The sequence below is a fragment of the Eubalaena glacialis genome, chromosome X, assembly GCF_028564815.1.
Source record: "Eubalaena glacialis isolate mEubGla1 chromosome X, mEubGla1.1.hap2.+ XY, whole genome shotgun sequence".
NCBI classification, from domain to species: domain Eukaryota; kingdom Metazoa; phylum Chordata; class Mammalia; order Artiodactyla; family Balaenidae; genus Eubalaena; species Eubalaena glacialis.
The window spans coordinates 45,754,431-45,779,293 of record NC_083736.1 but is presented as its reverse complement, the minus strand read 5'-3'; the positions used below and the strand labels follow the sequence as shown (position 1 = coordinate 45,779,293).

The 24,863-nt window shown below is 43.6% G+C and overlaps 1 protein-coding gene across 2 annotated transcripts in view; it reads left to right on the top strand.

The window, feature by feature from the left end:
- Positions 1–856: 856 nt before the first annotated feature.
- The window catches only part of SHROOM4 (shroom family member 4), a 204,446-nt gene continuing 180,439 nt past the window's right edge, over positions 857–24,863 (top strand). For both annotated transcript variants that reach the window (XM_061178349.1, XM_061178348.1), the window contains exon 1: positions 857–1,155. In XM_061178349.1, the coding sequence (XP_061034332.1) occupies positions 1,039–1,155 (117 nt within the window). In that variant the 5' untranslated portion in view covers positions 857–1,038. The remainder of the gene's footprint in view (positions 1,156–24,863) is intronic.

The window sequence follows — 24,863 nt, the reverse complement described above, 5'->3', positions numbered from 1 at the left end:
GACGTTCTGGCCCCTGTCTAAAAGCCGATTCTTCCAAAAGGCACCACATTGTTAATTGGCCAGCTTATCAATGGATGCTCCTTCCTGTAGGTTTGTTTAGGAGTGAAAACAATACTGCTAGTCATAAAGTTTGCTGATTCCTGGCTTGGTCATCTCAGTGGGGCAAGTGCAAGGCCGTGCCAGGAACTCCAGATGACTGGAACATACATGAGCACAGTGCTACCCATAGACGCCAGCACTGAGCCAGGGTGCGGCTGAGCCTGGGCAGGGGGCATCCTCAAAGTGCTTCTTTATTTAAACTATGCTCCGGGGCGATGTTTCATAATGACCCCACACACCTAGCTCATACACACAGAGCAGCCTACACACACAGCCCCACTGTGTTCGCTGGCCTGCTTGCTTGACTTTCCATCCCTCTAGGCAAGGTCCACAAATTAGCAGCTTTGTAACCCTCCCAGGACCCGGTTCTCGGGACCTTCAGAAGAAAAAGGCAGTCAGAGAAACATGAACGCGCTAATCGGGAAAGCAGCATTTCAGCCCACTCAGCCACGCGGGCCATCCACACTAACGACTTTCACCTCCCCTCGCCTCGGCTGGTTGGAGGGGCGGGGAACTCTGCAGTAAGGAGGAGAACCAAAGAGGGGGGCCTGCTTGAATGAAACAATGTAACAATTGATGTGAAGCCTCGCCTTGCTCCCACTCCCCAGCGATCCTATAGGCGAGGTCCCAGTGACTGCCCCTCCCCATTGCTCCGTTTTCTTGTCCATTACGCGCTATCCCTCCGCCTCTCCTTCTTTCTTTTCTTTTCTTTTTTTTTCCTCCTTTCTCCTTTCCCCCCTCTCTCCCCCTCTCTCCAGCTCCGTGTCATTTCCTCCTTGCGCTCGCTCGCTGCCCGAGCGTCTCCAGCCAGGAGAGTAGGCGGAGCAGGGCGGTGCGGGGTGGCGTAGCGCTGGAGGGCTATGGTGGTGGAGCCGCTGGGGGCGGAGGCAACGTAGCCCCCGCGGAAAAGGAGCCCCGCGGCCCTGAGCCGAGCGGAGGATGGAGAACCGGCCTGGGTCCTTCCAGTACGTCCCTGTGCAGCTGCAAGGGGGGGCGCCCTGGGGCTTCACCCTTAAGGGGGGTCTGGAACACTGCGAACCGCTCACAGTGTCTAAGGTAAGAACTGGCGGCTCTGTCCCAGCGGTGCCCAACTTTGAATGGGCGAGCGGGTACGCAGGCTGCCGCCGGACGCGGCCCTCACACCAACTTTGAAACTTGTTCGGTGCTGGGGATGAAAGCCCCGACGTGAAGCATTAGCTGCACTGGTGGGGGGGTCTGGCCACCAGCCCCGGCGCGGACACCCCTTCGGGGTGGCGGGAGCGCTGGATGAGAATGCGGCCGGCCCCGGGTTACAGCCCCGCGCGCAGACACCCTCGGGAGGGCTCGGGGGCCGATTCTGCTCCCCAGTGTCTGGGCGGCTGCTCCCCTCCGTTGGAGCTGGAGGAAGTGGTGGCTGTTGGGGGTTCCTCCTTGGAAGTTCCCGTGCCCCTGCGGGACAGCGAGGGGCTGAAGGGACAAGCAAGGCGCCTTGGCACATTTCTTCACGGCGTCGGTCCCTGGATCGACCGGCGGGCCATCTCGCCCGGGCAGGTTGCGGGGCGAGGGTCCGGTGTGGGAACGGAGATGAGGCATCGGTGGCTTTCGTCAGCCTCACTTCCCACGGCCGGACGCGCGCACATCCATTCAGCCGGTGGGGCGTTGCTGCTGCCGCTTGGGCTCGGCCTTTCCCTCCCGCCGGAGTCCTGCCCCAGCGCCGGCGAGATTTCCTGCACGTTGAGGAGAGTGGAGGAAACTTTTGCGCCATGGAGCGCAGCTGTGCCGCCGCCGCCGCCGCCGCCGCCGCCGCCGCCGCCGCCGCCGCCGCCGCCGCCGCCGCCGCCGCCGCCGCCGCCGCCGCCGCCGCCGCCGCCGCCGCCGCCGCCGCCGCCGCCGCCGGGGTTTGTTTGTTTTAGGAGGCTGTGGTCTGCTGGAAGCCAAGTTGCAGCTGAGGGCAGGGGAGAGGCGCTCTCTCGAGCGCTCCAGAATCCCTGAGCAAGCCATCCCCCGGTAGGGGTGAGTGTAGGGGGTGGGGCCGCGGGGGCTGTAACTGGGAAGAGAGATTTGCAGGACGACTCACCTTGAGGCGCCAGATTGCCAAGGGAGCGAACTTCACGAACTTTATCCTGTTTTTTTTTTTTATTTTTATTGTTTTTGTTTTTGTTTCTCTGAAATGCTCAAATCTGAAAAGCCCTTCCCCTTCCAACCCGCTCAAATTGCAGTTGAGGTGGAAGACGTGGGTTTGGGCTGCAGATAAAAAGATGTGGTTTCTCTGTGGGGAACAAATGTCACTTTATTGTTTTGGCTTCTTAACGTGGGTCACGTCTCAGCAGGGGGTGGCGAATGCCCCCGCCACACCCCCGCGTAACCTGTGCCCCTTTCGCCAGGCACCGGAGCTGCTGGTTAACTTGTAGGGGGTCCTTCAGGCCTTGGGGGCCACACTCTTAGCAATCCTGAGGTGTTGCCATGGGGTGTACCAATCATCTTGAGCGCCTGAGGCAAAACTTTGAGGGGCTGTCAGGGAAACCTGGTATCTTTAGCTTCCCCAAACACCAATAACCAGCCCAGATCTTCATCCAGCACCCCCTTTCCCCATACTAGTCATGTATTTCTAACCAGCCTAAGATTGCTTTGTCACCCACTGTCACGCCATTCCTTCCCCCCGCCCCCAAGGCACTATCCCTTTCCCTCCAGTATTATCCGGAGGGAGTAATAAGCTTTTTTTTTTTTAAACACTCTCAAACAACCCCTTTGAGGAGGGGAATCCTGGCCGTCAGGAATTTCTTCTAATCAAACTCCTCCTCTCCCCGCTCTTTCCACCAAGGTCAGAACTGTCTATGCAGCCCTCCATGGTCTGGCAGTTCCCCCCTTTCTTTTTCTCCTGACACCACCCACAAACTTTCCAGTCTGCCCAGACAACCTGCCTTGGAGAGGTCATTTTTCACCCCTGCCCAGGGCTGACCCATCCTGAGAAGCACCCTAGAGAGTGGTTGCTGCTGTGGTCCTGGATTGTTTTGTGAGCCAGCAGGAGCATGGCAGGGGGGTGTTACTAAGTATGGGGCAGCCAACAATTTGTGGTCTGGCTGGGGGATTATTTGAGGGTAGATGAGGGTTTCCTTGGCCAAGCTGTTGAGGAAATGACTCGTGTGTTGAGAGGCAGGGTGCCTTTTAACGACTCCCTTTCTGCTGAATGTACAGTTGACCCCTATTATATATGAAGGCTCATTATTACACACATTTGGATATGCAGGGGGTAACATCATTTCTCCCATCTATCCCAGATAGCTTGATTCCTTCCAGTAAAAGCCAGCTATATATAACCTGGTTAGCCCTATTATTATATAAAGGGGCCATGGCATTTTTGTAAGGTGCAATGGTTGCCTGTATTTTTTTTTTCTTGCCAAGACAGTATGTGGCATAGTTCATTAATCCCCTTTTAATTTTTCTACCTTAGTTTTGTTTCCCCTTATGCTTCAGAACAATACAGATTTCTTCTTGAAAATAGCTTCAGTCTGTACACATTGGTGGGGATGGGATGGAAGGGTGTAGAAAGAGAATTGTATTGACAGATTGAAAACTTGGGTTCTAATCCTTGCTCTGCCACTCACTAGCCCCAGGATCCTGGGTACATCACTTGCCCTCCCTGGGCTTAGGTGTCTCCACGTCTACTACGAGGTTCAAGTCTTTAAATAAGACTATGACAGTCTGGTAGCCAATCCTTTATGCCAGTAGTAGGCTCCAAATCTATCATATTTTCTACCACTTGGAGAGTTTCTTTTTTTTAATTATTATTTTTATTGAAGTATAGTTGATTTACAATTTTGTGTTAGTTTCAGGTGTACAGCATAGTGATTCTTTTTTATTCAGGTTATATTCCATTATAGATTATTACAAGATATTGGGTATAATTCTCTGTGCTATACAGTAAATCCTTGTTGCTTATCTGTTTTATGTATAGTAGTTTGTATCTGTTAATCTCATACTCCTAATTTGTCCCTCCCCCTCTCCCTATCCCCTTTGGTAACCATAAGTTTGTTTTCTGTGTCTGTCAGTCTGTTTCTGTTTTGTATATAGATTCATTTGTATTATTTTTTAGATTCCACATAAAAGTGATATCATACAGTATTTGTCTTTCTCTGTCTGACTTATTTCACTAAGCATTATACTGTCTAGGTCCATCCATGTAGCTGCAAATAGCAATATTTCATTCTTTTTATGGCTGAGTAGTATTCCATTATATATATATGTGTGTGTGTGTATATATATATATATATATATTTTTTTTTACATCTTCTTTATCCATTCACCTGTTGATGGAAACTTGGGTTGTGTCTATGACTTGGCTATTGTAAATAGTATTGCTAAGAACATTGGGGTGCATGTATCTTTTCGAATTAGAGTTTTTGTTTTTTCCAGCTATATACCCAGTAGTGGAATTGCTGGATCATATGGTAGTTCTATTTTTAGTTTTTAAAGGAATCTCCATACTGTTCTCCATAGTGGCTGTACCAATTTACATTCCCACCAGCAGTGCACAAGGGTTCCCTTTTCTCCACATCCTCTACTTGGAGAGTTTCTCAATTCTTCCAGTAGTACTGCAGTTTGTGAAGGGGCATGGGGCAATACCATTGAGGGATGTATCCAGTCTTGGCGGCCTCCCACCCCAGTGACCTTTTGCACGCCAGCCTGTGTTTCCAGAGTAGGTGAGCACTGGGTTGCAGACACTCCCTGGTGGAGTCTGGGCTCAGGGAGTAGGAGAGGACTGTTTTGGTGACTCCAAATCACTTGCGATGATCTCAGGTCAGGCAGAGACAGAGGTAAGGTGCCAGAACCATGGTAAGAAATATCGGAGAACCTCCTTCGGTGTCGTGGGGAAAAACACCAAAAACGATTTGGATCTGATGTGGTGTACATGCTTGGAGATAGCTTGTGGAACAGGTGGAGGCATCTTGGGAGTGGAGGAATTTGAGGAAAGATGATTAGTGGGAAGAGTGCATAGAGTGTGAAAGTGTATTTCATATTTGTTATGGGGGACCCTTTGGATCAGGAAGTAATCAGGTTGGGGAAATCATCAGTTCCTATAGGCTTCTATGATTTCCCTGAAAGTAGGGAATTCAGCTGCCAAAGTTGTGGAGACTGGTATAGCCTTCTCTTAACAATTAAGTGACAAAAAAAGAAGAAATGTTAAAAAAACAACTATTATTATTGATTATCCCAAGTGTTAAGGGATGGTTTATGATTGCCCCATACAGTGTGATGTTCCCAAAGAAATGTGACCAACTAGAGAATTGGGCCCATGCCCTTGGAGTTATTGATTCCTTTGGTTAGCATCTACCTCGTTGACCCAGGGGGCCTGTCTGGATGAAGTGGAGATTTTCTTTTAATCAGACTTGGCTATTTGCTACCTAGGGGTCCCCCTCTACCCCCTCTACAGTGTAGACAGTCATCCATGAAGTTGGCTCCGTGCGCTGGAAAAGATCCACTTTGGAGGGTGGGTGACCTTTTCAAGGTTCTGGCGCCAATGATTATGCATCAGATAGGGCCTCTCAGAGGCCTCAGAGATTCAAATTGTATCCTCCTGTGGTGTGTGTGCGTGCGTGCGTGTGTGAGAGAGAGTTGCTAAGCTGTAGTGTAAGATTCCTATATTCATTTTGAGTTCTTGGAAATGTGCCCTGAGGTTGGCTGAGGGTGGAGAAAAGAAAGGGTGGAGACCAATGTGGGGATGCAGGAAAAGGAGAAGGAGGAAAATTGGGGAGAAGGACAAGACATTGCAGAAACAGGCTCGCCCTACATATTTGCCCTTTTCCTGGCCCATTTTTGGTGGCAGTCTCTATCTGGCACACTGAAGGAAGTGGACGCTAGTTACTGCCCTGGAACAAAGTAGGGTGGGGTGGGGCAGTAGCCTCGAGGGGGAAGAAGCTTCACCTCCTCCACTTAGTGTGCACTGATGTTGCTATATTATTTTATCCTCTTTGGACCCAAGATTCTATTTGCCAAATGGAGGTCGTTGGCCCATCTTTATTAGCACAGATGATGTGAAAATGAATTGGGCAAACCCTAATTCTGTGTGCCATCCTTAGCCTGGGAAAATGGCAGGACATGCTCTTTAAGTTGTTTTTATCCCCTCCCCCATCCCCACTATGACTTTATTTCTAGAAGAAGCACACAAAGAGGCATTTGAGATTTCAAGAGGACGTGGGTAAAGTCAGATTCAGGCTGTCTTGTGGCTGGCAGTAGATTTGGCTGTGACTTTGAGTTCTTGTTGGGTGCAGAGGTAGTGTTATGCGAGAAATGATAGTTCTGTGAAACCTTCTTAGTTATGTTATAGGCCGGGCCCACCCCCAGGCCAGGGCTTGGCATTCACAAAGGGACCCTTCATGGGGTGTGCTTCTTGAGAGCTTAGTCCAGCCTGGTTACTTAGATGAATCTCCTCCTCATCTCTGCTTCTAGAATCAGCAAAGATGTCTACTACCTCAGTTCCCCAAATGCTCCTCTCTCTCAGAAAGTAAGCTTTTGGGGACATGGGGTAGGAATCCATCCAGAGAAATACAAAGAAGGTTGGAGGGAGGTAGTAAGGCAAAGAGGGTGGGTGGTATGTCTGGTAACCCTTGGCTGAGCTTTGGGTACACACTACTTTGGGGCCTGCTGGGCTGTCACAATACACCTGGTAACCTATTGCAATCCACACATGTGCTCCCTGAAGTGAAAAAAGGCCAAGCCTATTAGAGGCTTTTCCTTCTCTAAAACCTCAAAGAAAATAATTCAACTGCAGCTGGAAGACACTTGAATGTTGTCCCTTAAACAGAATTCAGATGATTTTGCCCCTTGCTCTCCTCCATCTCCTCCCAGGAATTTTTTTTTTTTTTAAGAAAAAAGAGAGACTCAGATTTGAGATTGGTGTTTATGGAGTGATTATCTGGAGGGAACATCAGAATTTTTAGTTAGGCTCCTTCAGAACCAGGGGACAAAAAGATGCTGACCTGTCTGAGAAAAGTTAATGAAGAACAGCAGAGATTAAGTGAAGGGCTGCTCTCACTAAGCACCCTCCTTCCCCGCCCCTCACCAAAGGGCAGACTCAATTCAGGCCTGCTAACGGAATGCTGTTCTTTGAGGTGGCTGGAATCACAGATTATCAGAGTGAGGAAGGCCTTGTGGAAGTCACCTGGTCTTAATCTTAACCGATCCATGTGCAGTAGCCCTGAGCTTGTTCTCCTGTGGTCATGGGGGAGCTCACTCCTTTCTTAGCCAGTCCATTTCAGTGTTGAAAAGTTTTCACCATAGTAGACAGCTTTTTCTCAGGTTGAGCTGAAATCATTCTCCATCTACCTATTCTCTATGGGTCCTATAGCTCTGCCTTCTGGGACCACACAGAACAAGATGCTTTCTCTTACTTAGGACAACTTTGGGAGGTCTGAAGACAAAGACTGTGTCTCTTTGTCTCATTTTTCTAGGCTAAAGAGCCTTAGCTCTTTCAGCTGTTCCTTACAGGATCTGAGATCCAGCCTCCTCCCACTCTGGATGCACTCCAGCCTAGCCATGTTCCTCTTGAGTTAGGGAGCCCACAGCTGAATGCAGTAACTGAGGAGAGTCTGACCAAAGTTAGGTAGGACCATTCTTTAAAAAAATACAGCTGAAGACCACTTTGGCTCTTTCTGGCATCCATGCCATAGGAAGACTCTGTCAAGCAAAGCCTTTTAGTGGAAGTATCTGTGCTGCTGCTAAGCCACACCTGCCCAAGGCCTCTACCTAGGCACCTGGGACAACTACATAAGAGATTTAGGAGGGGCACATCCCATCACTCACTATGTATTTAGAATTGCCCCTAGCCCTGCCCCTAGCCCAGGTCAGCCTTGGAAAAAGTGTTCTAAGGGAGATGATAGAGAAGACATAAGCCATGAATTCCAGGAGCATATATATTTCTACAAAGAGTTATAGATGAGGAATTTGTATAATAGAAGAAGGAAGTGGCATTTGGCGAATAGTGTCAAAATCAGACCTCTAGAACATCAGATTGATTTGATTTGATTTTTAACCAACTACTGGCTTGGAAATTGTAGGAATAACCTCTCTGAACTTAATTTTCCCCTTCTGGAACAAATAGGTGTCTCCAAGATTGAAGATGCTGACCCTATGTGACATACAAGCAGACTCCAACTTACAGAACCCCTTGGTAGGAATTTAGACACAGCAGTCCCCAGCCCTGTCAGATATTTATTTCTGTGCACATTGCCGCTGGCACTGGCTGCAAATCTCCTATTGTTGCTGCCATTCCTGTGTTCTGAGGTCTTCTGTCTGTACCTGGAATACCCACAAGAGTCGTTCCTTCTGGAGGTCTTGCACTGACAGTCTCGCCCCTCCCCCACACCCTCACATCTACAAGTTTGTCACCTGAGTTGGGCAAATGCCTTTTCTTGCTACTGAAGCCCTGATCGGGGAGTGTATTGAAGTGGAGCTTAATCCTCATTATCACTGAAGGATGAGAGGCCTGGAGAAGAGAGAGTTAAAGTCTAGGAAATATGTCCCCCTGACACAGTTATTGATAGTGGCCACGTTCAGAACAGTTCTGGAGAGGGCTCTTTCATCCATAGTGTATCACTGATGAAATTACAGAACCTAACCACCATTTACAATATTCTGTCTATAGGGAACTGCATTCAAAGCTCCAAGCTGCTTATTTACGAAAGGTAATCTTGGAAAACAATCCATAAGTCAGGGACAACAAGTGCTCTAGATACCTCTGTTACATAGATGTAGGTGGGTTTGGGGTTTCTACTACTATCACTGCCCAGGTGCTCATATCCTTGATCCTGGGGCCAGATTTGTGTGTACATACAGTGTATGCATCATTAAATTTCTCTCTGAAACTGAACTCCAGGTTTACCTGATTTATCTTGTAATCAGCAAGTGACCCTTTTATATTACTTATGTTGGTACCTAGATCACTTTCACTCAGTTTCTGTGAAGGCAATATTTTGTTTCCTGGTGCTCCCCTGAAATACCCGCTTCAGACAGACTTCAATTAAGTCATTAATGAACAAGTTGAGATATTATTTTTCCCTGCTAAAGACTGTGTTCCAAGGACTGGGATGGGATAGAGGTTTGTCTCCTTACACCCCTTCGCCCCATCCAGTGTAAACAGGCCAAGTGGAAAGATTGTCTTAGGCATTAATTTTGCAAGGGATGATTCGTTCTTCCTCACATCACACTGGCATGTTTACTTGGGCACATAGCCATCCTGGCTGGGCACTGAAATTGCAAAGATCAAGATGACTTCGTTTCTCAAAGAGACTAACTCCTCCCCATTGACTTCACCTCCACTCCCTCCTCTTTCAGTGCGAGTCTGTGACTATGCCATGCCATGGGATGAGCATTGCCTGGTAGCAACAGAGACACATTTTCCATGCATCTAGGCTACCCTTCTTTCATGTCCAGTCTTTGGTTCCCAGCCCCCACCCACCAGCACCAAGTTGCTTGAGGCCTACATTTGGGACTGTCATTCAAGTGTCACTACTTCTTGGTTCATTCATTGTCTTCCCTGCCTGCTGTCCAAAACCCAGCTTTTTTTGTTGTTTGTTTTTCTTTTTTGGTACAGTGGGCCCTTCTAGTCTGCTGTACCAGCTCTGTCCCTCTTGGCTCAGCCATACTTCCGGTGTGGGGAGGTGGGGGGAGAGAAGTTCACAGAGTTAAGGTTGATAAAGTTTGAAAACTCTCAGCAAATTGGTAGCTGGATCAGGGGGAACTTTTCTCATACTGTGTCTCTCTCTGTCCTGTTTCAGTGGAGGACTGGACCTTTGTCGCATTCCTGATATTCTCTTATCAACTCGCTGAGTAATATTGGCATGTTATTTCACCTCTCCGTACCCTCCTGTTTCTTCTCAGCCTCTCCGAGGGGCAAGCTTCTGCTTTATTGACGGGATGCTAAGAGCTCCAGGATCTTCGCTCATGATCTAGGCTGTGGAAGTGTAAAGGCTGACTGACAGCAGGCAGTTCTTCCAGGGCTTAGCTTTTCTCCACGCTCCTACTTCCTATGTTTCCAGAAGTGGCTGTTTCCTGGTATGTTCTCAGGGACGGCATGCCGCATGGTCTGTTAACTTTCACTCAAGTCTTTTAATGTTACATCTGAGGAATGCGGGAGGTGGGACTAATTTGACAGGATCAAGGGTTAAGCCCAGTGATGGACAGACCCTTTGTGGTGTCTTCTGGCCCCCACCCTAATGCCACTCAGCAGATTCCCAGCTGTATGGTCTTCTCTCTTCCTGAGCCTCTGGCAGGGAAGTTTTGAATGGTTCTCCTATACTGCCTTTCACGGTCCATCAGAAATTGATTTTTCTTTTGGGGGAAGGGGTTGGGGGTGAGATGAGGTAGACCTGGGAGGAAAGCTCGTTCAACTAGTTATTCTGGAAAGGGGTTAGAGTCTCATGGCTGCTGCCCCATCTTTGCTTATGAGAACATGACAAGCTAAAGCCTTGTCTTTGTTGGGCTGCCTTGCTGCTTTCCATTTCTTTTTGTTTGTGTTTGATGTAAGTAAAACCTCCTCTGAAAACTTCTGCAGGTAGGCAGTTTTTGATGGCATCTTATCTCTGACTTAGAGGGTGAGGGATGATATCTTGGAGACTCAGGGGAGAGTAAGTATCAGTTCTTGACTCTCATGTTCTTTGAAGGACTTGACTGAGAGTTTGGAGCTCTGTGTTAATTTAAATTTGTAATCAGGGAGTAGCAAGGCAACAGGAGGAAAAGTGGACCAGGCAGGGACCTGGATACTCCACTTGTGTGGTTATGCCTCATTGGATGGAGGTAATGATGTTTGGTTGGATCTCAGCAACCTCTTGAACTAAATGGGTGATCCAGGCATAGATATGGGGAGATAGGAGAGGTAGTGGACCTGCTATGTGGTAAATACTGCTACTTCTAGGTGTTTTACATATATTCTTATTTAATTTTTACAGTAACTCTTTGAGGTAGATATTGATCTCCCCATTGTGCAGATGAGGGGACTGAGGCTCAGGAGAAGTTAAGTAACAGACTCCACGTGGATGAGCTGGCATTCAAATTGACTTCTGTCTGACTCCACATCCCAGGCTGTTTCAACACTATCATGTTTACATAGGTGAAAGAAAGAAAGAGAGAGGGAAAAAGAACTGGATAAGAATATGACAGGGGGTGGGGAATGAGAGAAATTAGAGAAATGTAACTTACTGCAAAAATTGGTACTGTTACCAGTACATGCCTGTCAGGGGTCAGGGTCAAAGGAAAGGTTTTGTTTTGTTTTGTTTTGTTTTAAATCTCAAGTCAGGGTGAGAAGTATAAGCTTGGATTCAGAAGACCTGTAGTTCAGTCTTCGCTTTGCTGCTCAATATTTGTGTATGACTGGGCATGTCATTTTCCTCTCTGTGTCTCCATTTCCTCATTTGCAAAATTAAAATAATAAAACTCGCATTTTTCCCCAGTAGGGAGGGAGATTGATTTTATCCTTTATCTCATATAAATAACTAGATGTGTATGTGATTTAAGAAAGAAAGGAAAAGCATTCTACAGGTGTCCCTTATTAAGCAGAAATGCTCTTAAGGGAATTCTGAACTTAAAAAATTAAGTGTATGAAGTTACCAAATCTTTGGAAGTTGTATGAAATGGCAGGACATCTTTAATGTGACGTTTGCTCCTGGCAGAATTTGGAGGACCAGACATGATTTCTGGCTAATGTTTGAAGAGACAGCAATTTGAAAGGCTACGCTAAGCCTTGTTTGGCTCCTACCTAAGAGCTCTCAATTAAGCCTCCAATCAATCAATCAGTCCACCAGTCAACACGTATTTGTTGAACACTTTGTAAAGTGCCTTACCCTAAACTAGAGAATACAAGAGATAGCTACCATGGAAGACCTGTTCCCTGGAAATGACAGTTTTGTTGAAGAGAGGCACTACTGCAAGCCTGGGGAACAAAAACCTTAATTTAAGTGCTGAAACTATGGGCTAGGATCTAAGAGCAACATTTAAAAAAATTTATTGAAGTATAGTTGATTTACAATGTGTTAATTTCTGCTGTACAGCAAAGTGATTCAGTTATACATATACATACATTCTTTTCATATTCTTTTCCATTATGGTTTATCACAGGATACTGAATGTAGTTCCCTGTGCTATACAGTAGGACCTTGTTGTTTATCTATTTTATATATTGTAGTGCATATCTGCTAATCCCAAACTCCTAATTTATCCCTCCCCCACCCCCCCCCCCCTTGGCAACCACAAGTCTGTTCTCTACGTCTGTGAGGAAGAGCAACATTTATTCAGTGAGAGGAGATTTCATTGCAGGCTGATGTGGTTAGGGAGCTTTGTGGAGAAAGGAAGAATTGAAGCTAGGCCTTGAGGGCTATACAGGATTTAGGTAGGTTGGGGAGGAAGAAAGGCATTCATTCCAGTTAGTACAAGTGCTGCATGTCCTAAGGACTCAGGCGACAGGCCAGTTGTTTCACCCCCACAGTGAACTGAGTAAGAGTATGAGCTCCCCAAGGGCCAGGTATGTGTGGTTTCTTCATTTATTCACTTATTAATTCATGCATTAGATTTATTGAGTGCCGTTCTAGGAGCTGAGCTATACTTCCTATGGCCTGTGAAACCAGCACAAAGCCCCATAAACGTCACTTTTATTTGCTTTCTAAAAATACTTTCATAGTGCATACCTTGGACCAGGCACTGGTTTTCTATTTTAACACATATTAGCTCCTTTATCAATCCCATTTTACAGATGAGGAGATTGAGGAATAGAGAGGTTAGGTAACTTGCCCAATGTGATACTGCTTGTGTGGCTGGATAAGTGGATCAGTGAAGATCTGCTTGAGTAATGAGACATAAGGGTGAATGGGTTTGAGCCAGTTATTCTGAAGAACCCAGAACATTGGGCTATAGGATGGATTCAGGTTGGAAGTATGTAGCCATTTTTTTGTTTTTTGGAGGATTAGAGTTAAAGTATTAAAAATAAAGCATCTAACACAGTACCAGCCATATAACTGCTTCCACGAGGAAAGACCTGTACTGAACAATTGGAGATGGCATTATAAAGGAATCAGTCATCTTGGCAACGTGCTGACTGTTGTTAACACATTAGCAAGTTGCCAGAGGTAGTGGTAATATACACCATTTGGATCTGAAGAAATGAGGGAGAGGCAGGAGTTAGAGATGAATCCAGTATTTCTAATCTAGAAGGCTCTAGGTGGTGACGGAGATTGGGAGGGCTAACCAGGTTTAGTTCAGTTTTGGATCTTCTGAGACCATAGGACCATCAGGGAAAGGAGTTCCATAGGCAGTTCAGAGAAAGAAAAAGAATTTTTTTTAAGGCCACTGGTCAGTTAAAACAACAAATCATTATTTTAGGAACATAATGGTTAACACAGATGATTTACTAATCTGCTGATTGTTGTGGAAATGACTTAATTGCCAGACAATCTCATGCCCCAACAGACATTGGAACAGGCCTGCATTGTTATTTAATGGGCTTTTCTGGTCATAGTTTGGTCTTGCTATCTCCTCCAGTCTGCAGGCTGCCTAGTCACCTGAGGTATTACTGGCTGAAGTTCTTTCTGCCTAACTTAGTACTTTCAAGTGATGGGGAAGTCCAAAAATCAAACAAACAAAAAATAGAAGAAGCTGTCAAAACGCCAAAGTTCAGACATGAAGCTGGAAATGTTAAAAGATTCGAGGCTGTTAAAAAACATCAGTTGTCTTGCCAAGATATTTAAGGATTGTTTTCACTATATGAAAAGTAAAATGTGGAGGCTTCGTAAGGCAAACTCCACTGGAGTTTCAAGTCTGGATTGCATTTTTGTTGTTAGTAGTTTTATGCTCTCTGCATGGGGGAGTATTATTAATCTGTGAATATCATTGTTCATATTTCTGCAGTAGCACTGGTTCTTAAAATGTGACCTTTGAAAAAGCATTGTTAAACTTGCAAATATGATTTAATTGTTTTCGGAAGTGTCCTCACCGTACTTTCATCCTGAGTTTTATATTAAAATAAAAAAGAAGCTAACACAACATTGTAAAGCAACTATACTCCAATAAAAATTAATTTAAAAAAGGAAATAGGGATTTACTTCACAAATTCATTGGCTGCAAATCTGGCTGGAAAACATCACTTTATTATTAAGAGACTTCTGCACATTTGGAGTGATTATCTGACCCAAACCCTAGACTGGATGTCCTGTATACTTACAGAAAATTCTCAGGAAAGGTTAACTTTCCTACCTCCATCCTTCTTAGATTTGCTTTCTAGATCTGTTACTTTTTTTGTACAGCATCACATGCTTTTCTGCATGGTGAAAAACTGAAATTCAGAATGTTGTAAAGATGCTTGTGCCATGGAACTTGGTCTCTTCACTCCCTCCCTCCTCGTAGACAAAACTCATTTCATGCTAAAAATCTAATGGGCACATGGGTTCCCTTTACCTAACTCTGACCAGGTGAAATAGCTTGTAATTTATATTTGAAACTGATTTGAGTATCTAGCTGCTGGGGGTATTTTTGTGAAAAAGGCTACCCAAGTGCTCGGACTTTTTTTTTTTTTAACATCTTTATTGGAGTATAATTGCTTTACAATGGTGTGTTAGTTTCTGCTTTATAACAAAGTGAATCAGCTATACATATACACGTATCCCCATATCTCCTCCCTCTTGCATCTCCCTCCCACCCCCCCTATCCCACCCCTCTAGGTGGTCACAAAGCACCAAGTGCTGGGGCTTTTGCAAGAGCCAGCTTGCCAGTTTGTCTCTGCTGTGTGAGCGCTGGTGGGAGGATGATACTCTCCCTCTCTGGATGTAAAGGGTTAAATATGTAATTTTCATGTTTTCCCATGCCTTTGGCTGGAGAAATGTGCAGTGTTCTGAAACCTGCCCAGGCCCTGCACATATTGTATCTGCTTAAGGCAGGTTTTGGCTCTTAGCCCTTCTCAGCTGCATTAGGGTTCAGGTTTCATCCTTCTCCCCTTCCAGCCACTAATAAAAGCCAAAAGAATTAAGGATCAGGGAGAGTTAATTCCCACTGCTAAGACCCAGGTGGGGCCCTTCCACCTCCCATCCCGGCTTCTAGGTTAGAGCCCTAATTTAGGGCTGAGCTCTAGTCTAAGCCTGTAAGTGACAGTGATCTGGAACAGGCCCCAGAAAAGCACTTGACAATCAGGTTTTGACTTAAGTTGGCACCTCTCTCTCTCTCCCCCCTTCTCTCTCCCTCTCCCTCCCTCCCTCTCCCGCCTCCCCCCTCCCTCTCTCTCTCTCTCTCTCCCTCTCTCTCCCTCTCTCTCCCTCTCTCTCCCTTCTCCCTCTTTCCCCTCCAGCTCCTCTGTTGAGATCTTAGAAGAGACCAGGGGCCAAACCAACCGATGCTATTACAGAAATGGAAATGATGTATCATAGTTCCTTCTTCTAAACTGGGAGTTTGGGATGAAGCTTCTACTTTTTTTTTAAGTCCCTGACCCAACTTCAGTACAACATTAGGAGTCTCATTCAGAATAAGAAATGTCATTGATATCTCACCCAACTTAAAAGAGATGCATAGTAATGAGCTCTGAAATTGTGAGCTCAGACAGAGAAGGCAGCTTTGAAGGAAGATCTTGCAAGAGCTGGGACAGGCAGGAAGAAGCCTCCTTCTGGAACAACTACACTATTGTAGTGGCCTCTTCAATGGTTTCCCTCCCTTTGATCATCCCCCCTCCCACTTAAAATTATTTAATATTTCCCTGCTACCTCCAAAATAGAGCCCACACTACTTTAGCCTGGTGTAGGGACCATTGTCCATTGGGCTCGAGTCTTACTTTCTAGCATTCCTTCCAGGACCCAGATTCTCAGGCAGAGTGTTTTCCTCTCCACTCCCCCCACCAACACACCTGGGAAGTTCTGGCCTCCAAATTTCCCATCGCGATGTTCCTTGAGTGGCTCGGCTTCATATTGCCGACTCAGAAGGCCTGCTCCCCTCTCCCCTCCCCTCCCACTTGGGCCTAACCTTCAAGCCCTACTCTATGCCCCAAGCGCATCATCTCAGTCTGCTCCTGGTGGATGTAATCTCTCCCTTTTTGGAATGCTGGACTTCTGATTTTCCAGTAGAAATTTTGAGGTACTTTGACTGCCCTGTGTCTGGTTTGCTGGACCAAAATCTTCTAGAGGACGATGGCTGTGTCTTCTGTACCTTTACTATCCTCAGCACAGAGCGGAGCAGATTCTCCGTAATGGTTTGCTGGAAGAGTCAAGCAAAACTTTTGTACTCAGTAACTGGTCACGTCCCCCTTTCTTCTCCCCATTACAAATGAGAAAGCGAATATGACTTGAAGAGCTGGATATACTAGCCGAGTTTTCCAGTCTTTTGAGAAACCTAGTAAGTGGGGTGAGCCTTGAATGACAGACACATACGAGCTTGGGACAGAGGGAACGAATAGAAGGAAGTAGTGGTACAGGTGGACATGGAGAGGGATCCCAGGTGCAACCCTGGATGAGAGGGGAGAGGGCGGCAGTGGAGGCTAGGGTCATCTACCTGCTTGTCCAAGAGCTGCCTCGAGTTGGGTTTGCAGTGGTTGGGTTTATTGCCGCTGCAACTCCTGTGCGTGAGCTGTGTTCCTGAGGCTTGCATGTGGGAGAGGCCTGCTGGCTGATGATTACAGCATTCCCTTGCTGTTGGGAAGCATTGCTGCGAGACTCTTAAAACAGCAGCCACCCCTCTTGTTGCTATGTGTTCAGGGAGGGTAGAGTGTGAGGCTTCTGCTGGACTCAAGTGTTTCATTGCTTCAGCTGAAGCAATGTGAACCTACTCTGTGTGTGTGTGTGTGTGTGTGTGTGTGTGTGTGTGTGTATGTGTGTGTATGTTTTCACTTTTGCTTAAGCAAGCCCTAACGTGTTCTGTCTGACTAGCCTTGGATGTGAGTCACCGTCTGGTATTTATACCCAGTGCCTTAAGTGTCCTTATTATTTGACCATGACATTCCTTTTCTCACTGTTTTACTCAAAGCTGAGAATGCTGAAAAGGGCCAAAAGGAACCTTCTCCGTCCTCCTTCCTAATGGGGGTCTCATCTAATTGGCGGCTGTCTCTGTGGAAGTCAGTTAGGTTATGTCAGGGCACTAAAGGAAACACATCAAAACTCACACTGGCAGTACTATGACAGTTTAAGATACACTGTGGGGTCTTCTCTTAATTTGTTCCTGCCCAGACTAGTGCTAGAGAGTTTGATCGCTGGAGCAAACTTTAGGAACAGGACTCGAAAGAGACCCCAGGGAAATGTTTATCCTCATCAGGATCGCATAGTAAGTTTGCAAGGAGTACAGCAATCTGAGAAAGTCTTAGAGAAGATAATTCGGTCTTTGCAGGCGTTGGTGGAGAAACAGAATGTTAGCTTGCTCCTCACTGCTGTTCCCATTAAGGTCCTTCTGAAGTTGACAATTTTGTCTTGCGAGCGTGCTCGTAGAGTGTGTGAATGGCAACCCCATCAGGGGCACTGTTGTTATCAAAAGGACAGAGCCTCAGAGAGGAAGGACACGACTGCTAGCATGGTCATTTGGAGGCTAGGCGGGCGGTAAATCATTTGAGAATGAATTAAAAGTTCAAAGGGCAGGAGGGAATGCTTTGGGTGACCTCATAGGTGTGTGAAAAATCAAAGGGATAGCTGATGTGCTTTTATTTTTTGAGGGCTGGTTCGAAGGAGCAAGAGAATGGAAGCACACAGTAGGAAATTGGCGTCACTATTTTCATGTGCTTGGGAGTCAACTCTGGGATGGGGATGATCAAAGCTACCATTGATTAACTGCCAATTACATTCTGGGAATTTTATGTGCATAATCTCTAATCTTATCACTACTGTGAATTAAGTGATAGGATTCCTGTTTTACAGATGAAAAAAAAAGAGGCTCAGAGAGGCCAAACAACATTCTCAAAGTAACAAAGCCAGTAGAGCTCTGCTTTGAACCCAGCTCGGCCTGACTCCAAATCCTATGCTTGTCCCACTATACTTTGGAATTTTGTGTCAAATCCTCTTTTTGTGCCTCACGTTCTCTTTCTAATACCAATATTAACTATTCCTCTGCCCACGTTCTGTGTGCTGTAGCATTGGAGAAGAGGCAGGTCACACAGACCAGTCATTCCCAAGCTTTCCTGGGAAGTTTTTAAATATGTGAATTAGACTATCAGGATTAAACAATATGGTGTTTGATATGTACTTAGTAGTGTCCCTATTCTAAGAGGCAGAAATTGAGGCTGAGAGAGTTTCCAAAATCCGTTGGACCTGTAAGTGGCAGAGCTGGTATTCAAAATTCAGATTTTAGAGTGCCTTTTCTTCCCAATGCCCATGATGCCTCTCACACTGGGACAGGGGAAGTGATAAACAAAAAACTCTTCAACTGTCTGATGGACAGTGTCTACTTGAATAACTTTTCTCTTTTTTTATCTCAAACCCCAATATATCAAAAACGGAACTTGTTATCTTCCCCTTGCCAAACAGGCTCTGTCCTTGGCCTCCTGCCTCCCACTCAGCCAGCATTGAAATCTTGGAGTCACTGCTTATTCATCCTCTATATCCAATCAATCACCACATGCTGTCAGTCCTTCTTCCTTCAAAATAGCCCTCATATCTACTCCCTTCCTTTCAAATCCTGCTACTCCCACCCTCTTCCAAGCCCTTATTTATTTCTGGATTTTTGGATTCCTGGCTGGCTTCCCCGCCTCTAGGCTCACCCCTTTAAAATTTACCCACTTCCTCTATCTGAGAATTTTAATTTCCCTGTCTGTACAGTGAAGAAGCTGAACTGGCTGGTTGATCTTTGCGGTTCTTTCCAGCTCTGATATTCTAGACCAGCAAACCCGCCATTGACTCTCTTGTACTGCCCTCTCTCACTTGAACAGTTGCTCTGGCTCCATGCTTAGTCTTGCATAAAACTCTCCTCCATATTGTTCCTAGCGTCTTTATCCGAAATCAACTTACAGTTGAAAGGAATCTTAGAGGCCTTTCAAGTTGGCCAACACTGACCCACTGCCTGACTACCATTTATGACACCCTTGACTTTGGTTGACCAGGCTGTGCTTGAACCCTTCCGTTGATGGTAAAAACTCTCTCACGAGCCAGCCCTTTGCACTGTCAGGCAACTAGAGTTGTAAAAATCTCCTACCACAAATTGACAACAATTACTCTGCCTTTATGGCACTCTATTATTCAAAACTTTCTTCATTTTGATTTAAGTACCAACCCCTCAAGTTTGGCAACCCAAGTTCTCCATAATATGGCTTCTACCTTCTCTCCTAGCCTTAAATCCTGGATACTTCCTTTGCACTTCCTCCAAAAAAAAAAAAAAAAGAAGGCTGACATTCGTTGCACACTTACTGGATGCCAGACACTGTTCTAAGTCATTTTACATGTATTATCTTATTTAATCCATACAGCAACCATATAAATTCCTATTGTTCTTCCCCATTGTGCAGAGGAGGAAAATGAAGCATATGGAATTCTAAATGATTTACACAAAGTCTCACAGCTAGTAACTGGTAGAGCTAGGACGTTAATCCAGAAAGGCTGTTTTGAGAACCCATGTCCATAACCCCTGCCATACACAGTAAGCCCCAAATGTGACAACTCACAATTTCCTAAACATACCCAGTGCTTTGTTCATCATCTTCTTTCAACACCTTCTTAGTCCTATCTACCTGACTAAACCTTGCCTATTCTTTGAGGCTCAACACAAATTATACTTCCTTCTGGTACCATTCTATTCTATCTTCCATCCCTCCATTCTTCTTCCATTTTCCTCCCATAAAATCCTTACAGTTTTCTTCACGTCTCTGCTAGAGCTCATCATGTTCTTTCTAATGAGCAGTGTGAACCTGTTTTATATTCCTCATGGAGATTTTTTTTTCATATTTTAAGTTTATATGAATCTTTGCTTTCTGAATCTGGTTTCTTTCTTCAGCTCAAAATTTCATTTCTCTCATTGCCCTGTGGTTTGTACATTTGTTCCCAAGTACCATCAATGACAGGGACAAAAACCAAACAGTTCAAGCATTGACATCTGTAGTAATATTTTATAGTATATAGTGCATAGTAATGTAATTTATATATTTATTACTTTTATATTACATTTATAAAATGTAATATGAATTTTATATATTATATCTATTAATTATATACTATAATATTAATTATATATTATATTAAATATTTATTTATTTAAACTGAGAGCTGAATGAAGAGCAACCTAAAAATAAGGAGGGATTTTCTTAGCGCCTCTATTCCCAATATGACTGCCTTAACATTTATTACTTCTCATTTTCCCTCTTCCTAGCCCTTAACATTTTTTGCTATGCTATCTACAAAGTGATATAAATTTTGCTTTTTTATATCAATGGATAGATGGATGGAAGGATAGATACTTTGCCACTTGATCTAGAGATTGTGAGTGTGTATGTGTGAAGTGTGGGGGGAGTAGGTGGTGGTTGTTGGATGGTTGGAGGTAGATGCTAAGAAAAAAACCTTAATTTTCCCCCCAGCTTTATTGAGATATGATTGACAAGTAAAATTGTACATATTTAAAGTGTACAATGTGATGATTTGATACATGCATACTTTTTTGGTGAGAACCCTTAAGATCTACTCTCTCAGCGAATTTTAAGTATGCAATACAGTATTATTAACTATAGTCACAATGCTGTACATTAGATCCTCAGAACTCATTCATCTTATAACTGAAGGTTTGAACCCCTTGACCAACATTCCATTTCCCCCACCCCCTATCCTCTGTCAATGACCATTCTACTCTCTGTTTCTACGAGTTTGACTTTTATTTTTAGATTCCACATATAAATGATACCAGGCAGTATTTGTCTTTCTTTGTCTGGCTTGTTTCAATTAGCATAATGCCCTGCAGGTTCATCCATGTTGTCATGACACTTTCTTTATCCATTTATCTGTCAATGGACACTTAGGTTATTTCCATATCTTAGCTATTGTGGATAATGCTGCAATGAACATGGGAGTGCAGATATCTCTATGAAATACTGATTTCGTTTCCTTCAGATATATTCCCAGAAGTGGGATTGTTGGATCATATGGTAGTTCTGTTTTTACTGTTTTTGAGGAACCTCCATAATGTTTTCTATAATGGCTATACCAATTTATATTCCCACCAACAGTGTACAAGGGTTCCCATTTCTCCACATCATTGCCAACACTTGTTATCTCTTGTCACACCTTTTCATGTAACTACTGGTCCTTTGTATATTCAGGTCCTTTGCCCATTTTAAATTGGGTTATTTGTTTTTTGTTTTTTGTGTTTTTTTTTTGCTATTAAGTTGTTTGAGTTCCTTATATATTTTAGATATTAACCCATTATTAAATATATGGTTTGCAAATATTTTTCTCCTACTCTGTAGTTTGCTATTTTACCCTGTTGATTATTCCCTTTGCTGTGCAGAAGCTTTTTAGTTTGATGTAGTCCCACTTGTTTAGTTTTGCTTTTGTTGCCTGTGCTTTTCGTGTCATTTCCATGAAATCACTGCCAAAACCAATGTCATGAAGCTTTATCCCTGTTTTCTTCTAGGAGTTTTATGGTTTCAGGACTGTAAGTCTTTAATGCATTTTGAGTTTATTTTTGTGAGTGGTATAAGATAAGTGTTCAGTTTCATTCTTTTGCATGTGGATATTCAATTTTCCCAACAGCATTTATCGAAGAGGCTATCCTTTCCCCGTTGTGTGTTCTTGGCACCCTTGTCAAAGATTAGTTGACTGCATGTGCTTGGATTTTTCTGGGCTCTCTATTTTTATTCTATTGGTCTGTGTTTTTATGCCAGCATCATACTGTTTGGACTACTATAGCTCTGTAATATAGTTTGAAATCAGGACGTGCAATACCTCCAGTTTTGTTTTTCTTTCTCAAGATTGCTTTGTTATTTAGTGTCTTTTGTAGTTCCATATGAATTTTAGGATTTTTTTTTCTATTTCTGTGAAAGATGCCACTGGAATTTTGATAGGAGTTGCATTCAATTTGTAGATTGCTTTGGGTAGTATAAATGTTTTATCAATATTAATTCTTACAATCCAAGAACATGGTATATCTTTCTGTTTGTGTCTTCAATTTTGTTTTTTATTTTGTTCTTGGGTATTCAGCTTAGTTATTCCTTTTTTTCTTAAAAAAAATTGAAGCATAGTTGATTTACACTATTGCATTAGTTTCACGTGTATAGCAAAGTGATTGTTTATATATATATATATATATCTTTTTTCAGATTATTTTCCATTATACATTATTACAAGATATTGAATATAGTTCCCTGTGCTATACAGTAAATCCTTGTTGTTTACCTATTTTATATATAGTAATGTGTATCTGTTAATCACATACTCCTAATTTATCCCTCCTCCCCTTTTCCCTTTTGTAACCATAAGTTTGTTTTCTATGTCTGTGAGTCTGTTTCTGTTTTGTAAATAAGTTCATTTGTATTATTTTTTAGATTCCACATATAAGTGATATCATATGATATTTGTCTTTCTCTGACTTATTTCACTTAGTATGATACTCTCTAGGTTCATCCATGTTGCTGCAAATAGCAAGATTTCATTCTTTTTTATGGCCGAGTAATATTCCATTTTATATACATATATATGTGTGTATATATATATCTCACATCTTCTTTATCCATTCATCTGTTCATGGGAACTTGGGTTGCTTCCATGTCGTGACTATTATAAATGGTGCTGCTATGAACATTGGGGTGCATGTATCTTTTTGAATTAGAGTTTTTGTCTTTTCTGGATATATACCCAGGAGTGGGATTGCTGGATCATATGGTAACTCTATTTTTAGTTTTTAAAGGACCCCCCATACTGTTTTCCATAGTGGCTTTACAATTTATATTTCCACCAACAGTATAGGAGGGTTCTCTTTTCTCCATTTGTGTCTTCAATTTGTTTTATGGTTTTCAGTGCATAGGTCTTTCACTTCCTTGGTTAAATTTATTCTTTTTGATGCTATTGTAAATGGGATTGCTTTCTTAATTTCTTTTTTTTTAACATCTTTATTGGAGTATAATTGCTTTACAATGGTGTGTTAGTTTCTGCTTTATAACAAAGTGAATCAGTTATACATATACATATGTCCCCATATCTCTTCCCTCTTGCATCTCCCTCCCTCCCAGCCTCCCTATCCCACCCCTCTAGGTGGTCACAAAGCACCGAGCTGATCTCTCTGTGCTATGCGGCTGCTTCCCACTAGCTATCTATTTTACGTTTGGTAGTGTATATGTGTCCATGCCACTCTCTCACTTTGTCCCAGCTTACCCTTCCCCCTCCCCGTATCCTCAAGTCCATTCTCTAGTAGGTCTGTGTCTTTATTCCTGTCTTGCCCCAAGGTTCTTCAGAACTTTTTTTTTTTTTATATTCCATATATGTGTGTTAGCATACGGTGTTTGTTTTTCTCTTTCTGACTTACTTCACTCTGTATGACAGACTCTAGGTCCATCCACCTCACCACAAATAACTCAATTTCGTTTCTTTTTATGGCTGAGTAATATTCCATTGTATATATGTGCCACATCTTCTTTATCCATTCATCTGTTGATGGACACTTAGGTTGCTTCCATGTCCTGGCTATTGTAAATAGAGCTGCAATGAACATTGTGGTACATGACTCTTTTTGAATTATGGTTTTCCCAGGGTATATGCCCAGTAGTGGGATTGCTGGGTCATGTAGTAGTTCTATTTTTAGTTTTTTAAGGAACCTCCATACTGTTCTCCATAGTGGCTGTATCAATTTACATTCCCACCAACAGTGCAAGAGGGTTCCCTTTTCTCCACACCCTCTCCAGCATTTATTGTTTGTAGATTTTTTGATGATAGCCATTCTGACCGGTGTGAGATGATATCTCATTGTAGTTTTGATTTGCATTTCTCTAATGATTAATGATATTGAGCATTCTTTCATGTGTTTGTTGGCCTTAATTCCTTTTTTAGATAGTTCATTGTTAATGTATAGAAACACAACTGATTCTTGTATGTTGATTTTGTTTCTTGCAGCTTTACTGAATTTGTTTTTCAGTTCTCACAGTTTTTTTGGTACAGTCTTTAGGATTTTCTATGTATAACATCAGGTCATCTGCAAACAGAGACAGTCTTACTTTTTCCCGTCCAACTTGGATGCCTTGTGTTTATTTTTCTTTCCCAGTTGCTCTGGCTAGGATTTCCAGTTCTATGTTGGGTAGAAGTCTTGAGAGTGAGGAACCTTGTCATGTTCCTGATCTTAGAGGATAAGCTTTTAGCTTAATATATACTACTTCTCATCTTCCCTCTCCCTTACCCTTAACATTTATTGCTATGCTATCTAGAAACTGATATGAATTTTGATTTTTCACATGGATGTATGGATAGGTACTTCACCACTTGAACTTGTAAAATTTAGTGTGTGTGTGAGAGGGAGTGTGTGTGTAAAAAATAGAGATAGAGAGGAAGAGAGAGAGAGTGGTGGTGGCCGTGGTGGTGGTGGTGGTGGTAGAGTGGTTGAGGGGGTGATTCTTTTTGGAGTAGAAAGTTTCCATGTTTTCTGTGCTAATAAAGCCCCTTTAAAATGCTACTTTCTACAGAACTTCCTCCTTCCCCTCCCCTCCTCTCTTCTTTCTTCCCTCTTCTCTATTTCCTCCCTTCTTTTGGTAGTTATTGTGATTTCCCATTTGTATTTTGTAAATGATTTCCATCTGAAGTTTCTGAGTTCTCTGCTTGAGTGAGATATGCTTATCTAGCATGTTAGACAAGAACATGATTTACTACCCAGACGGACAGACTAAT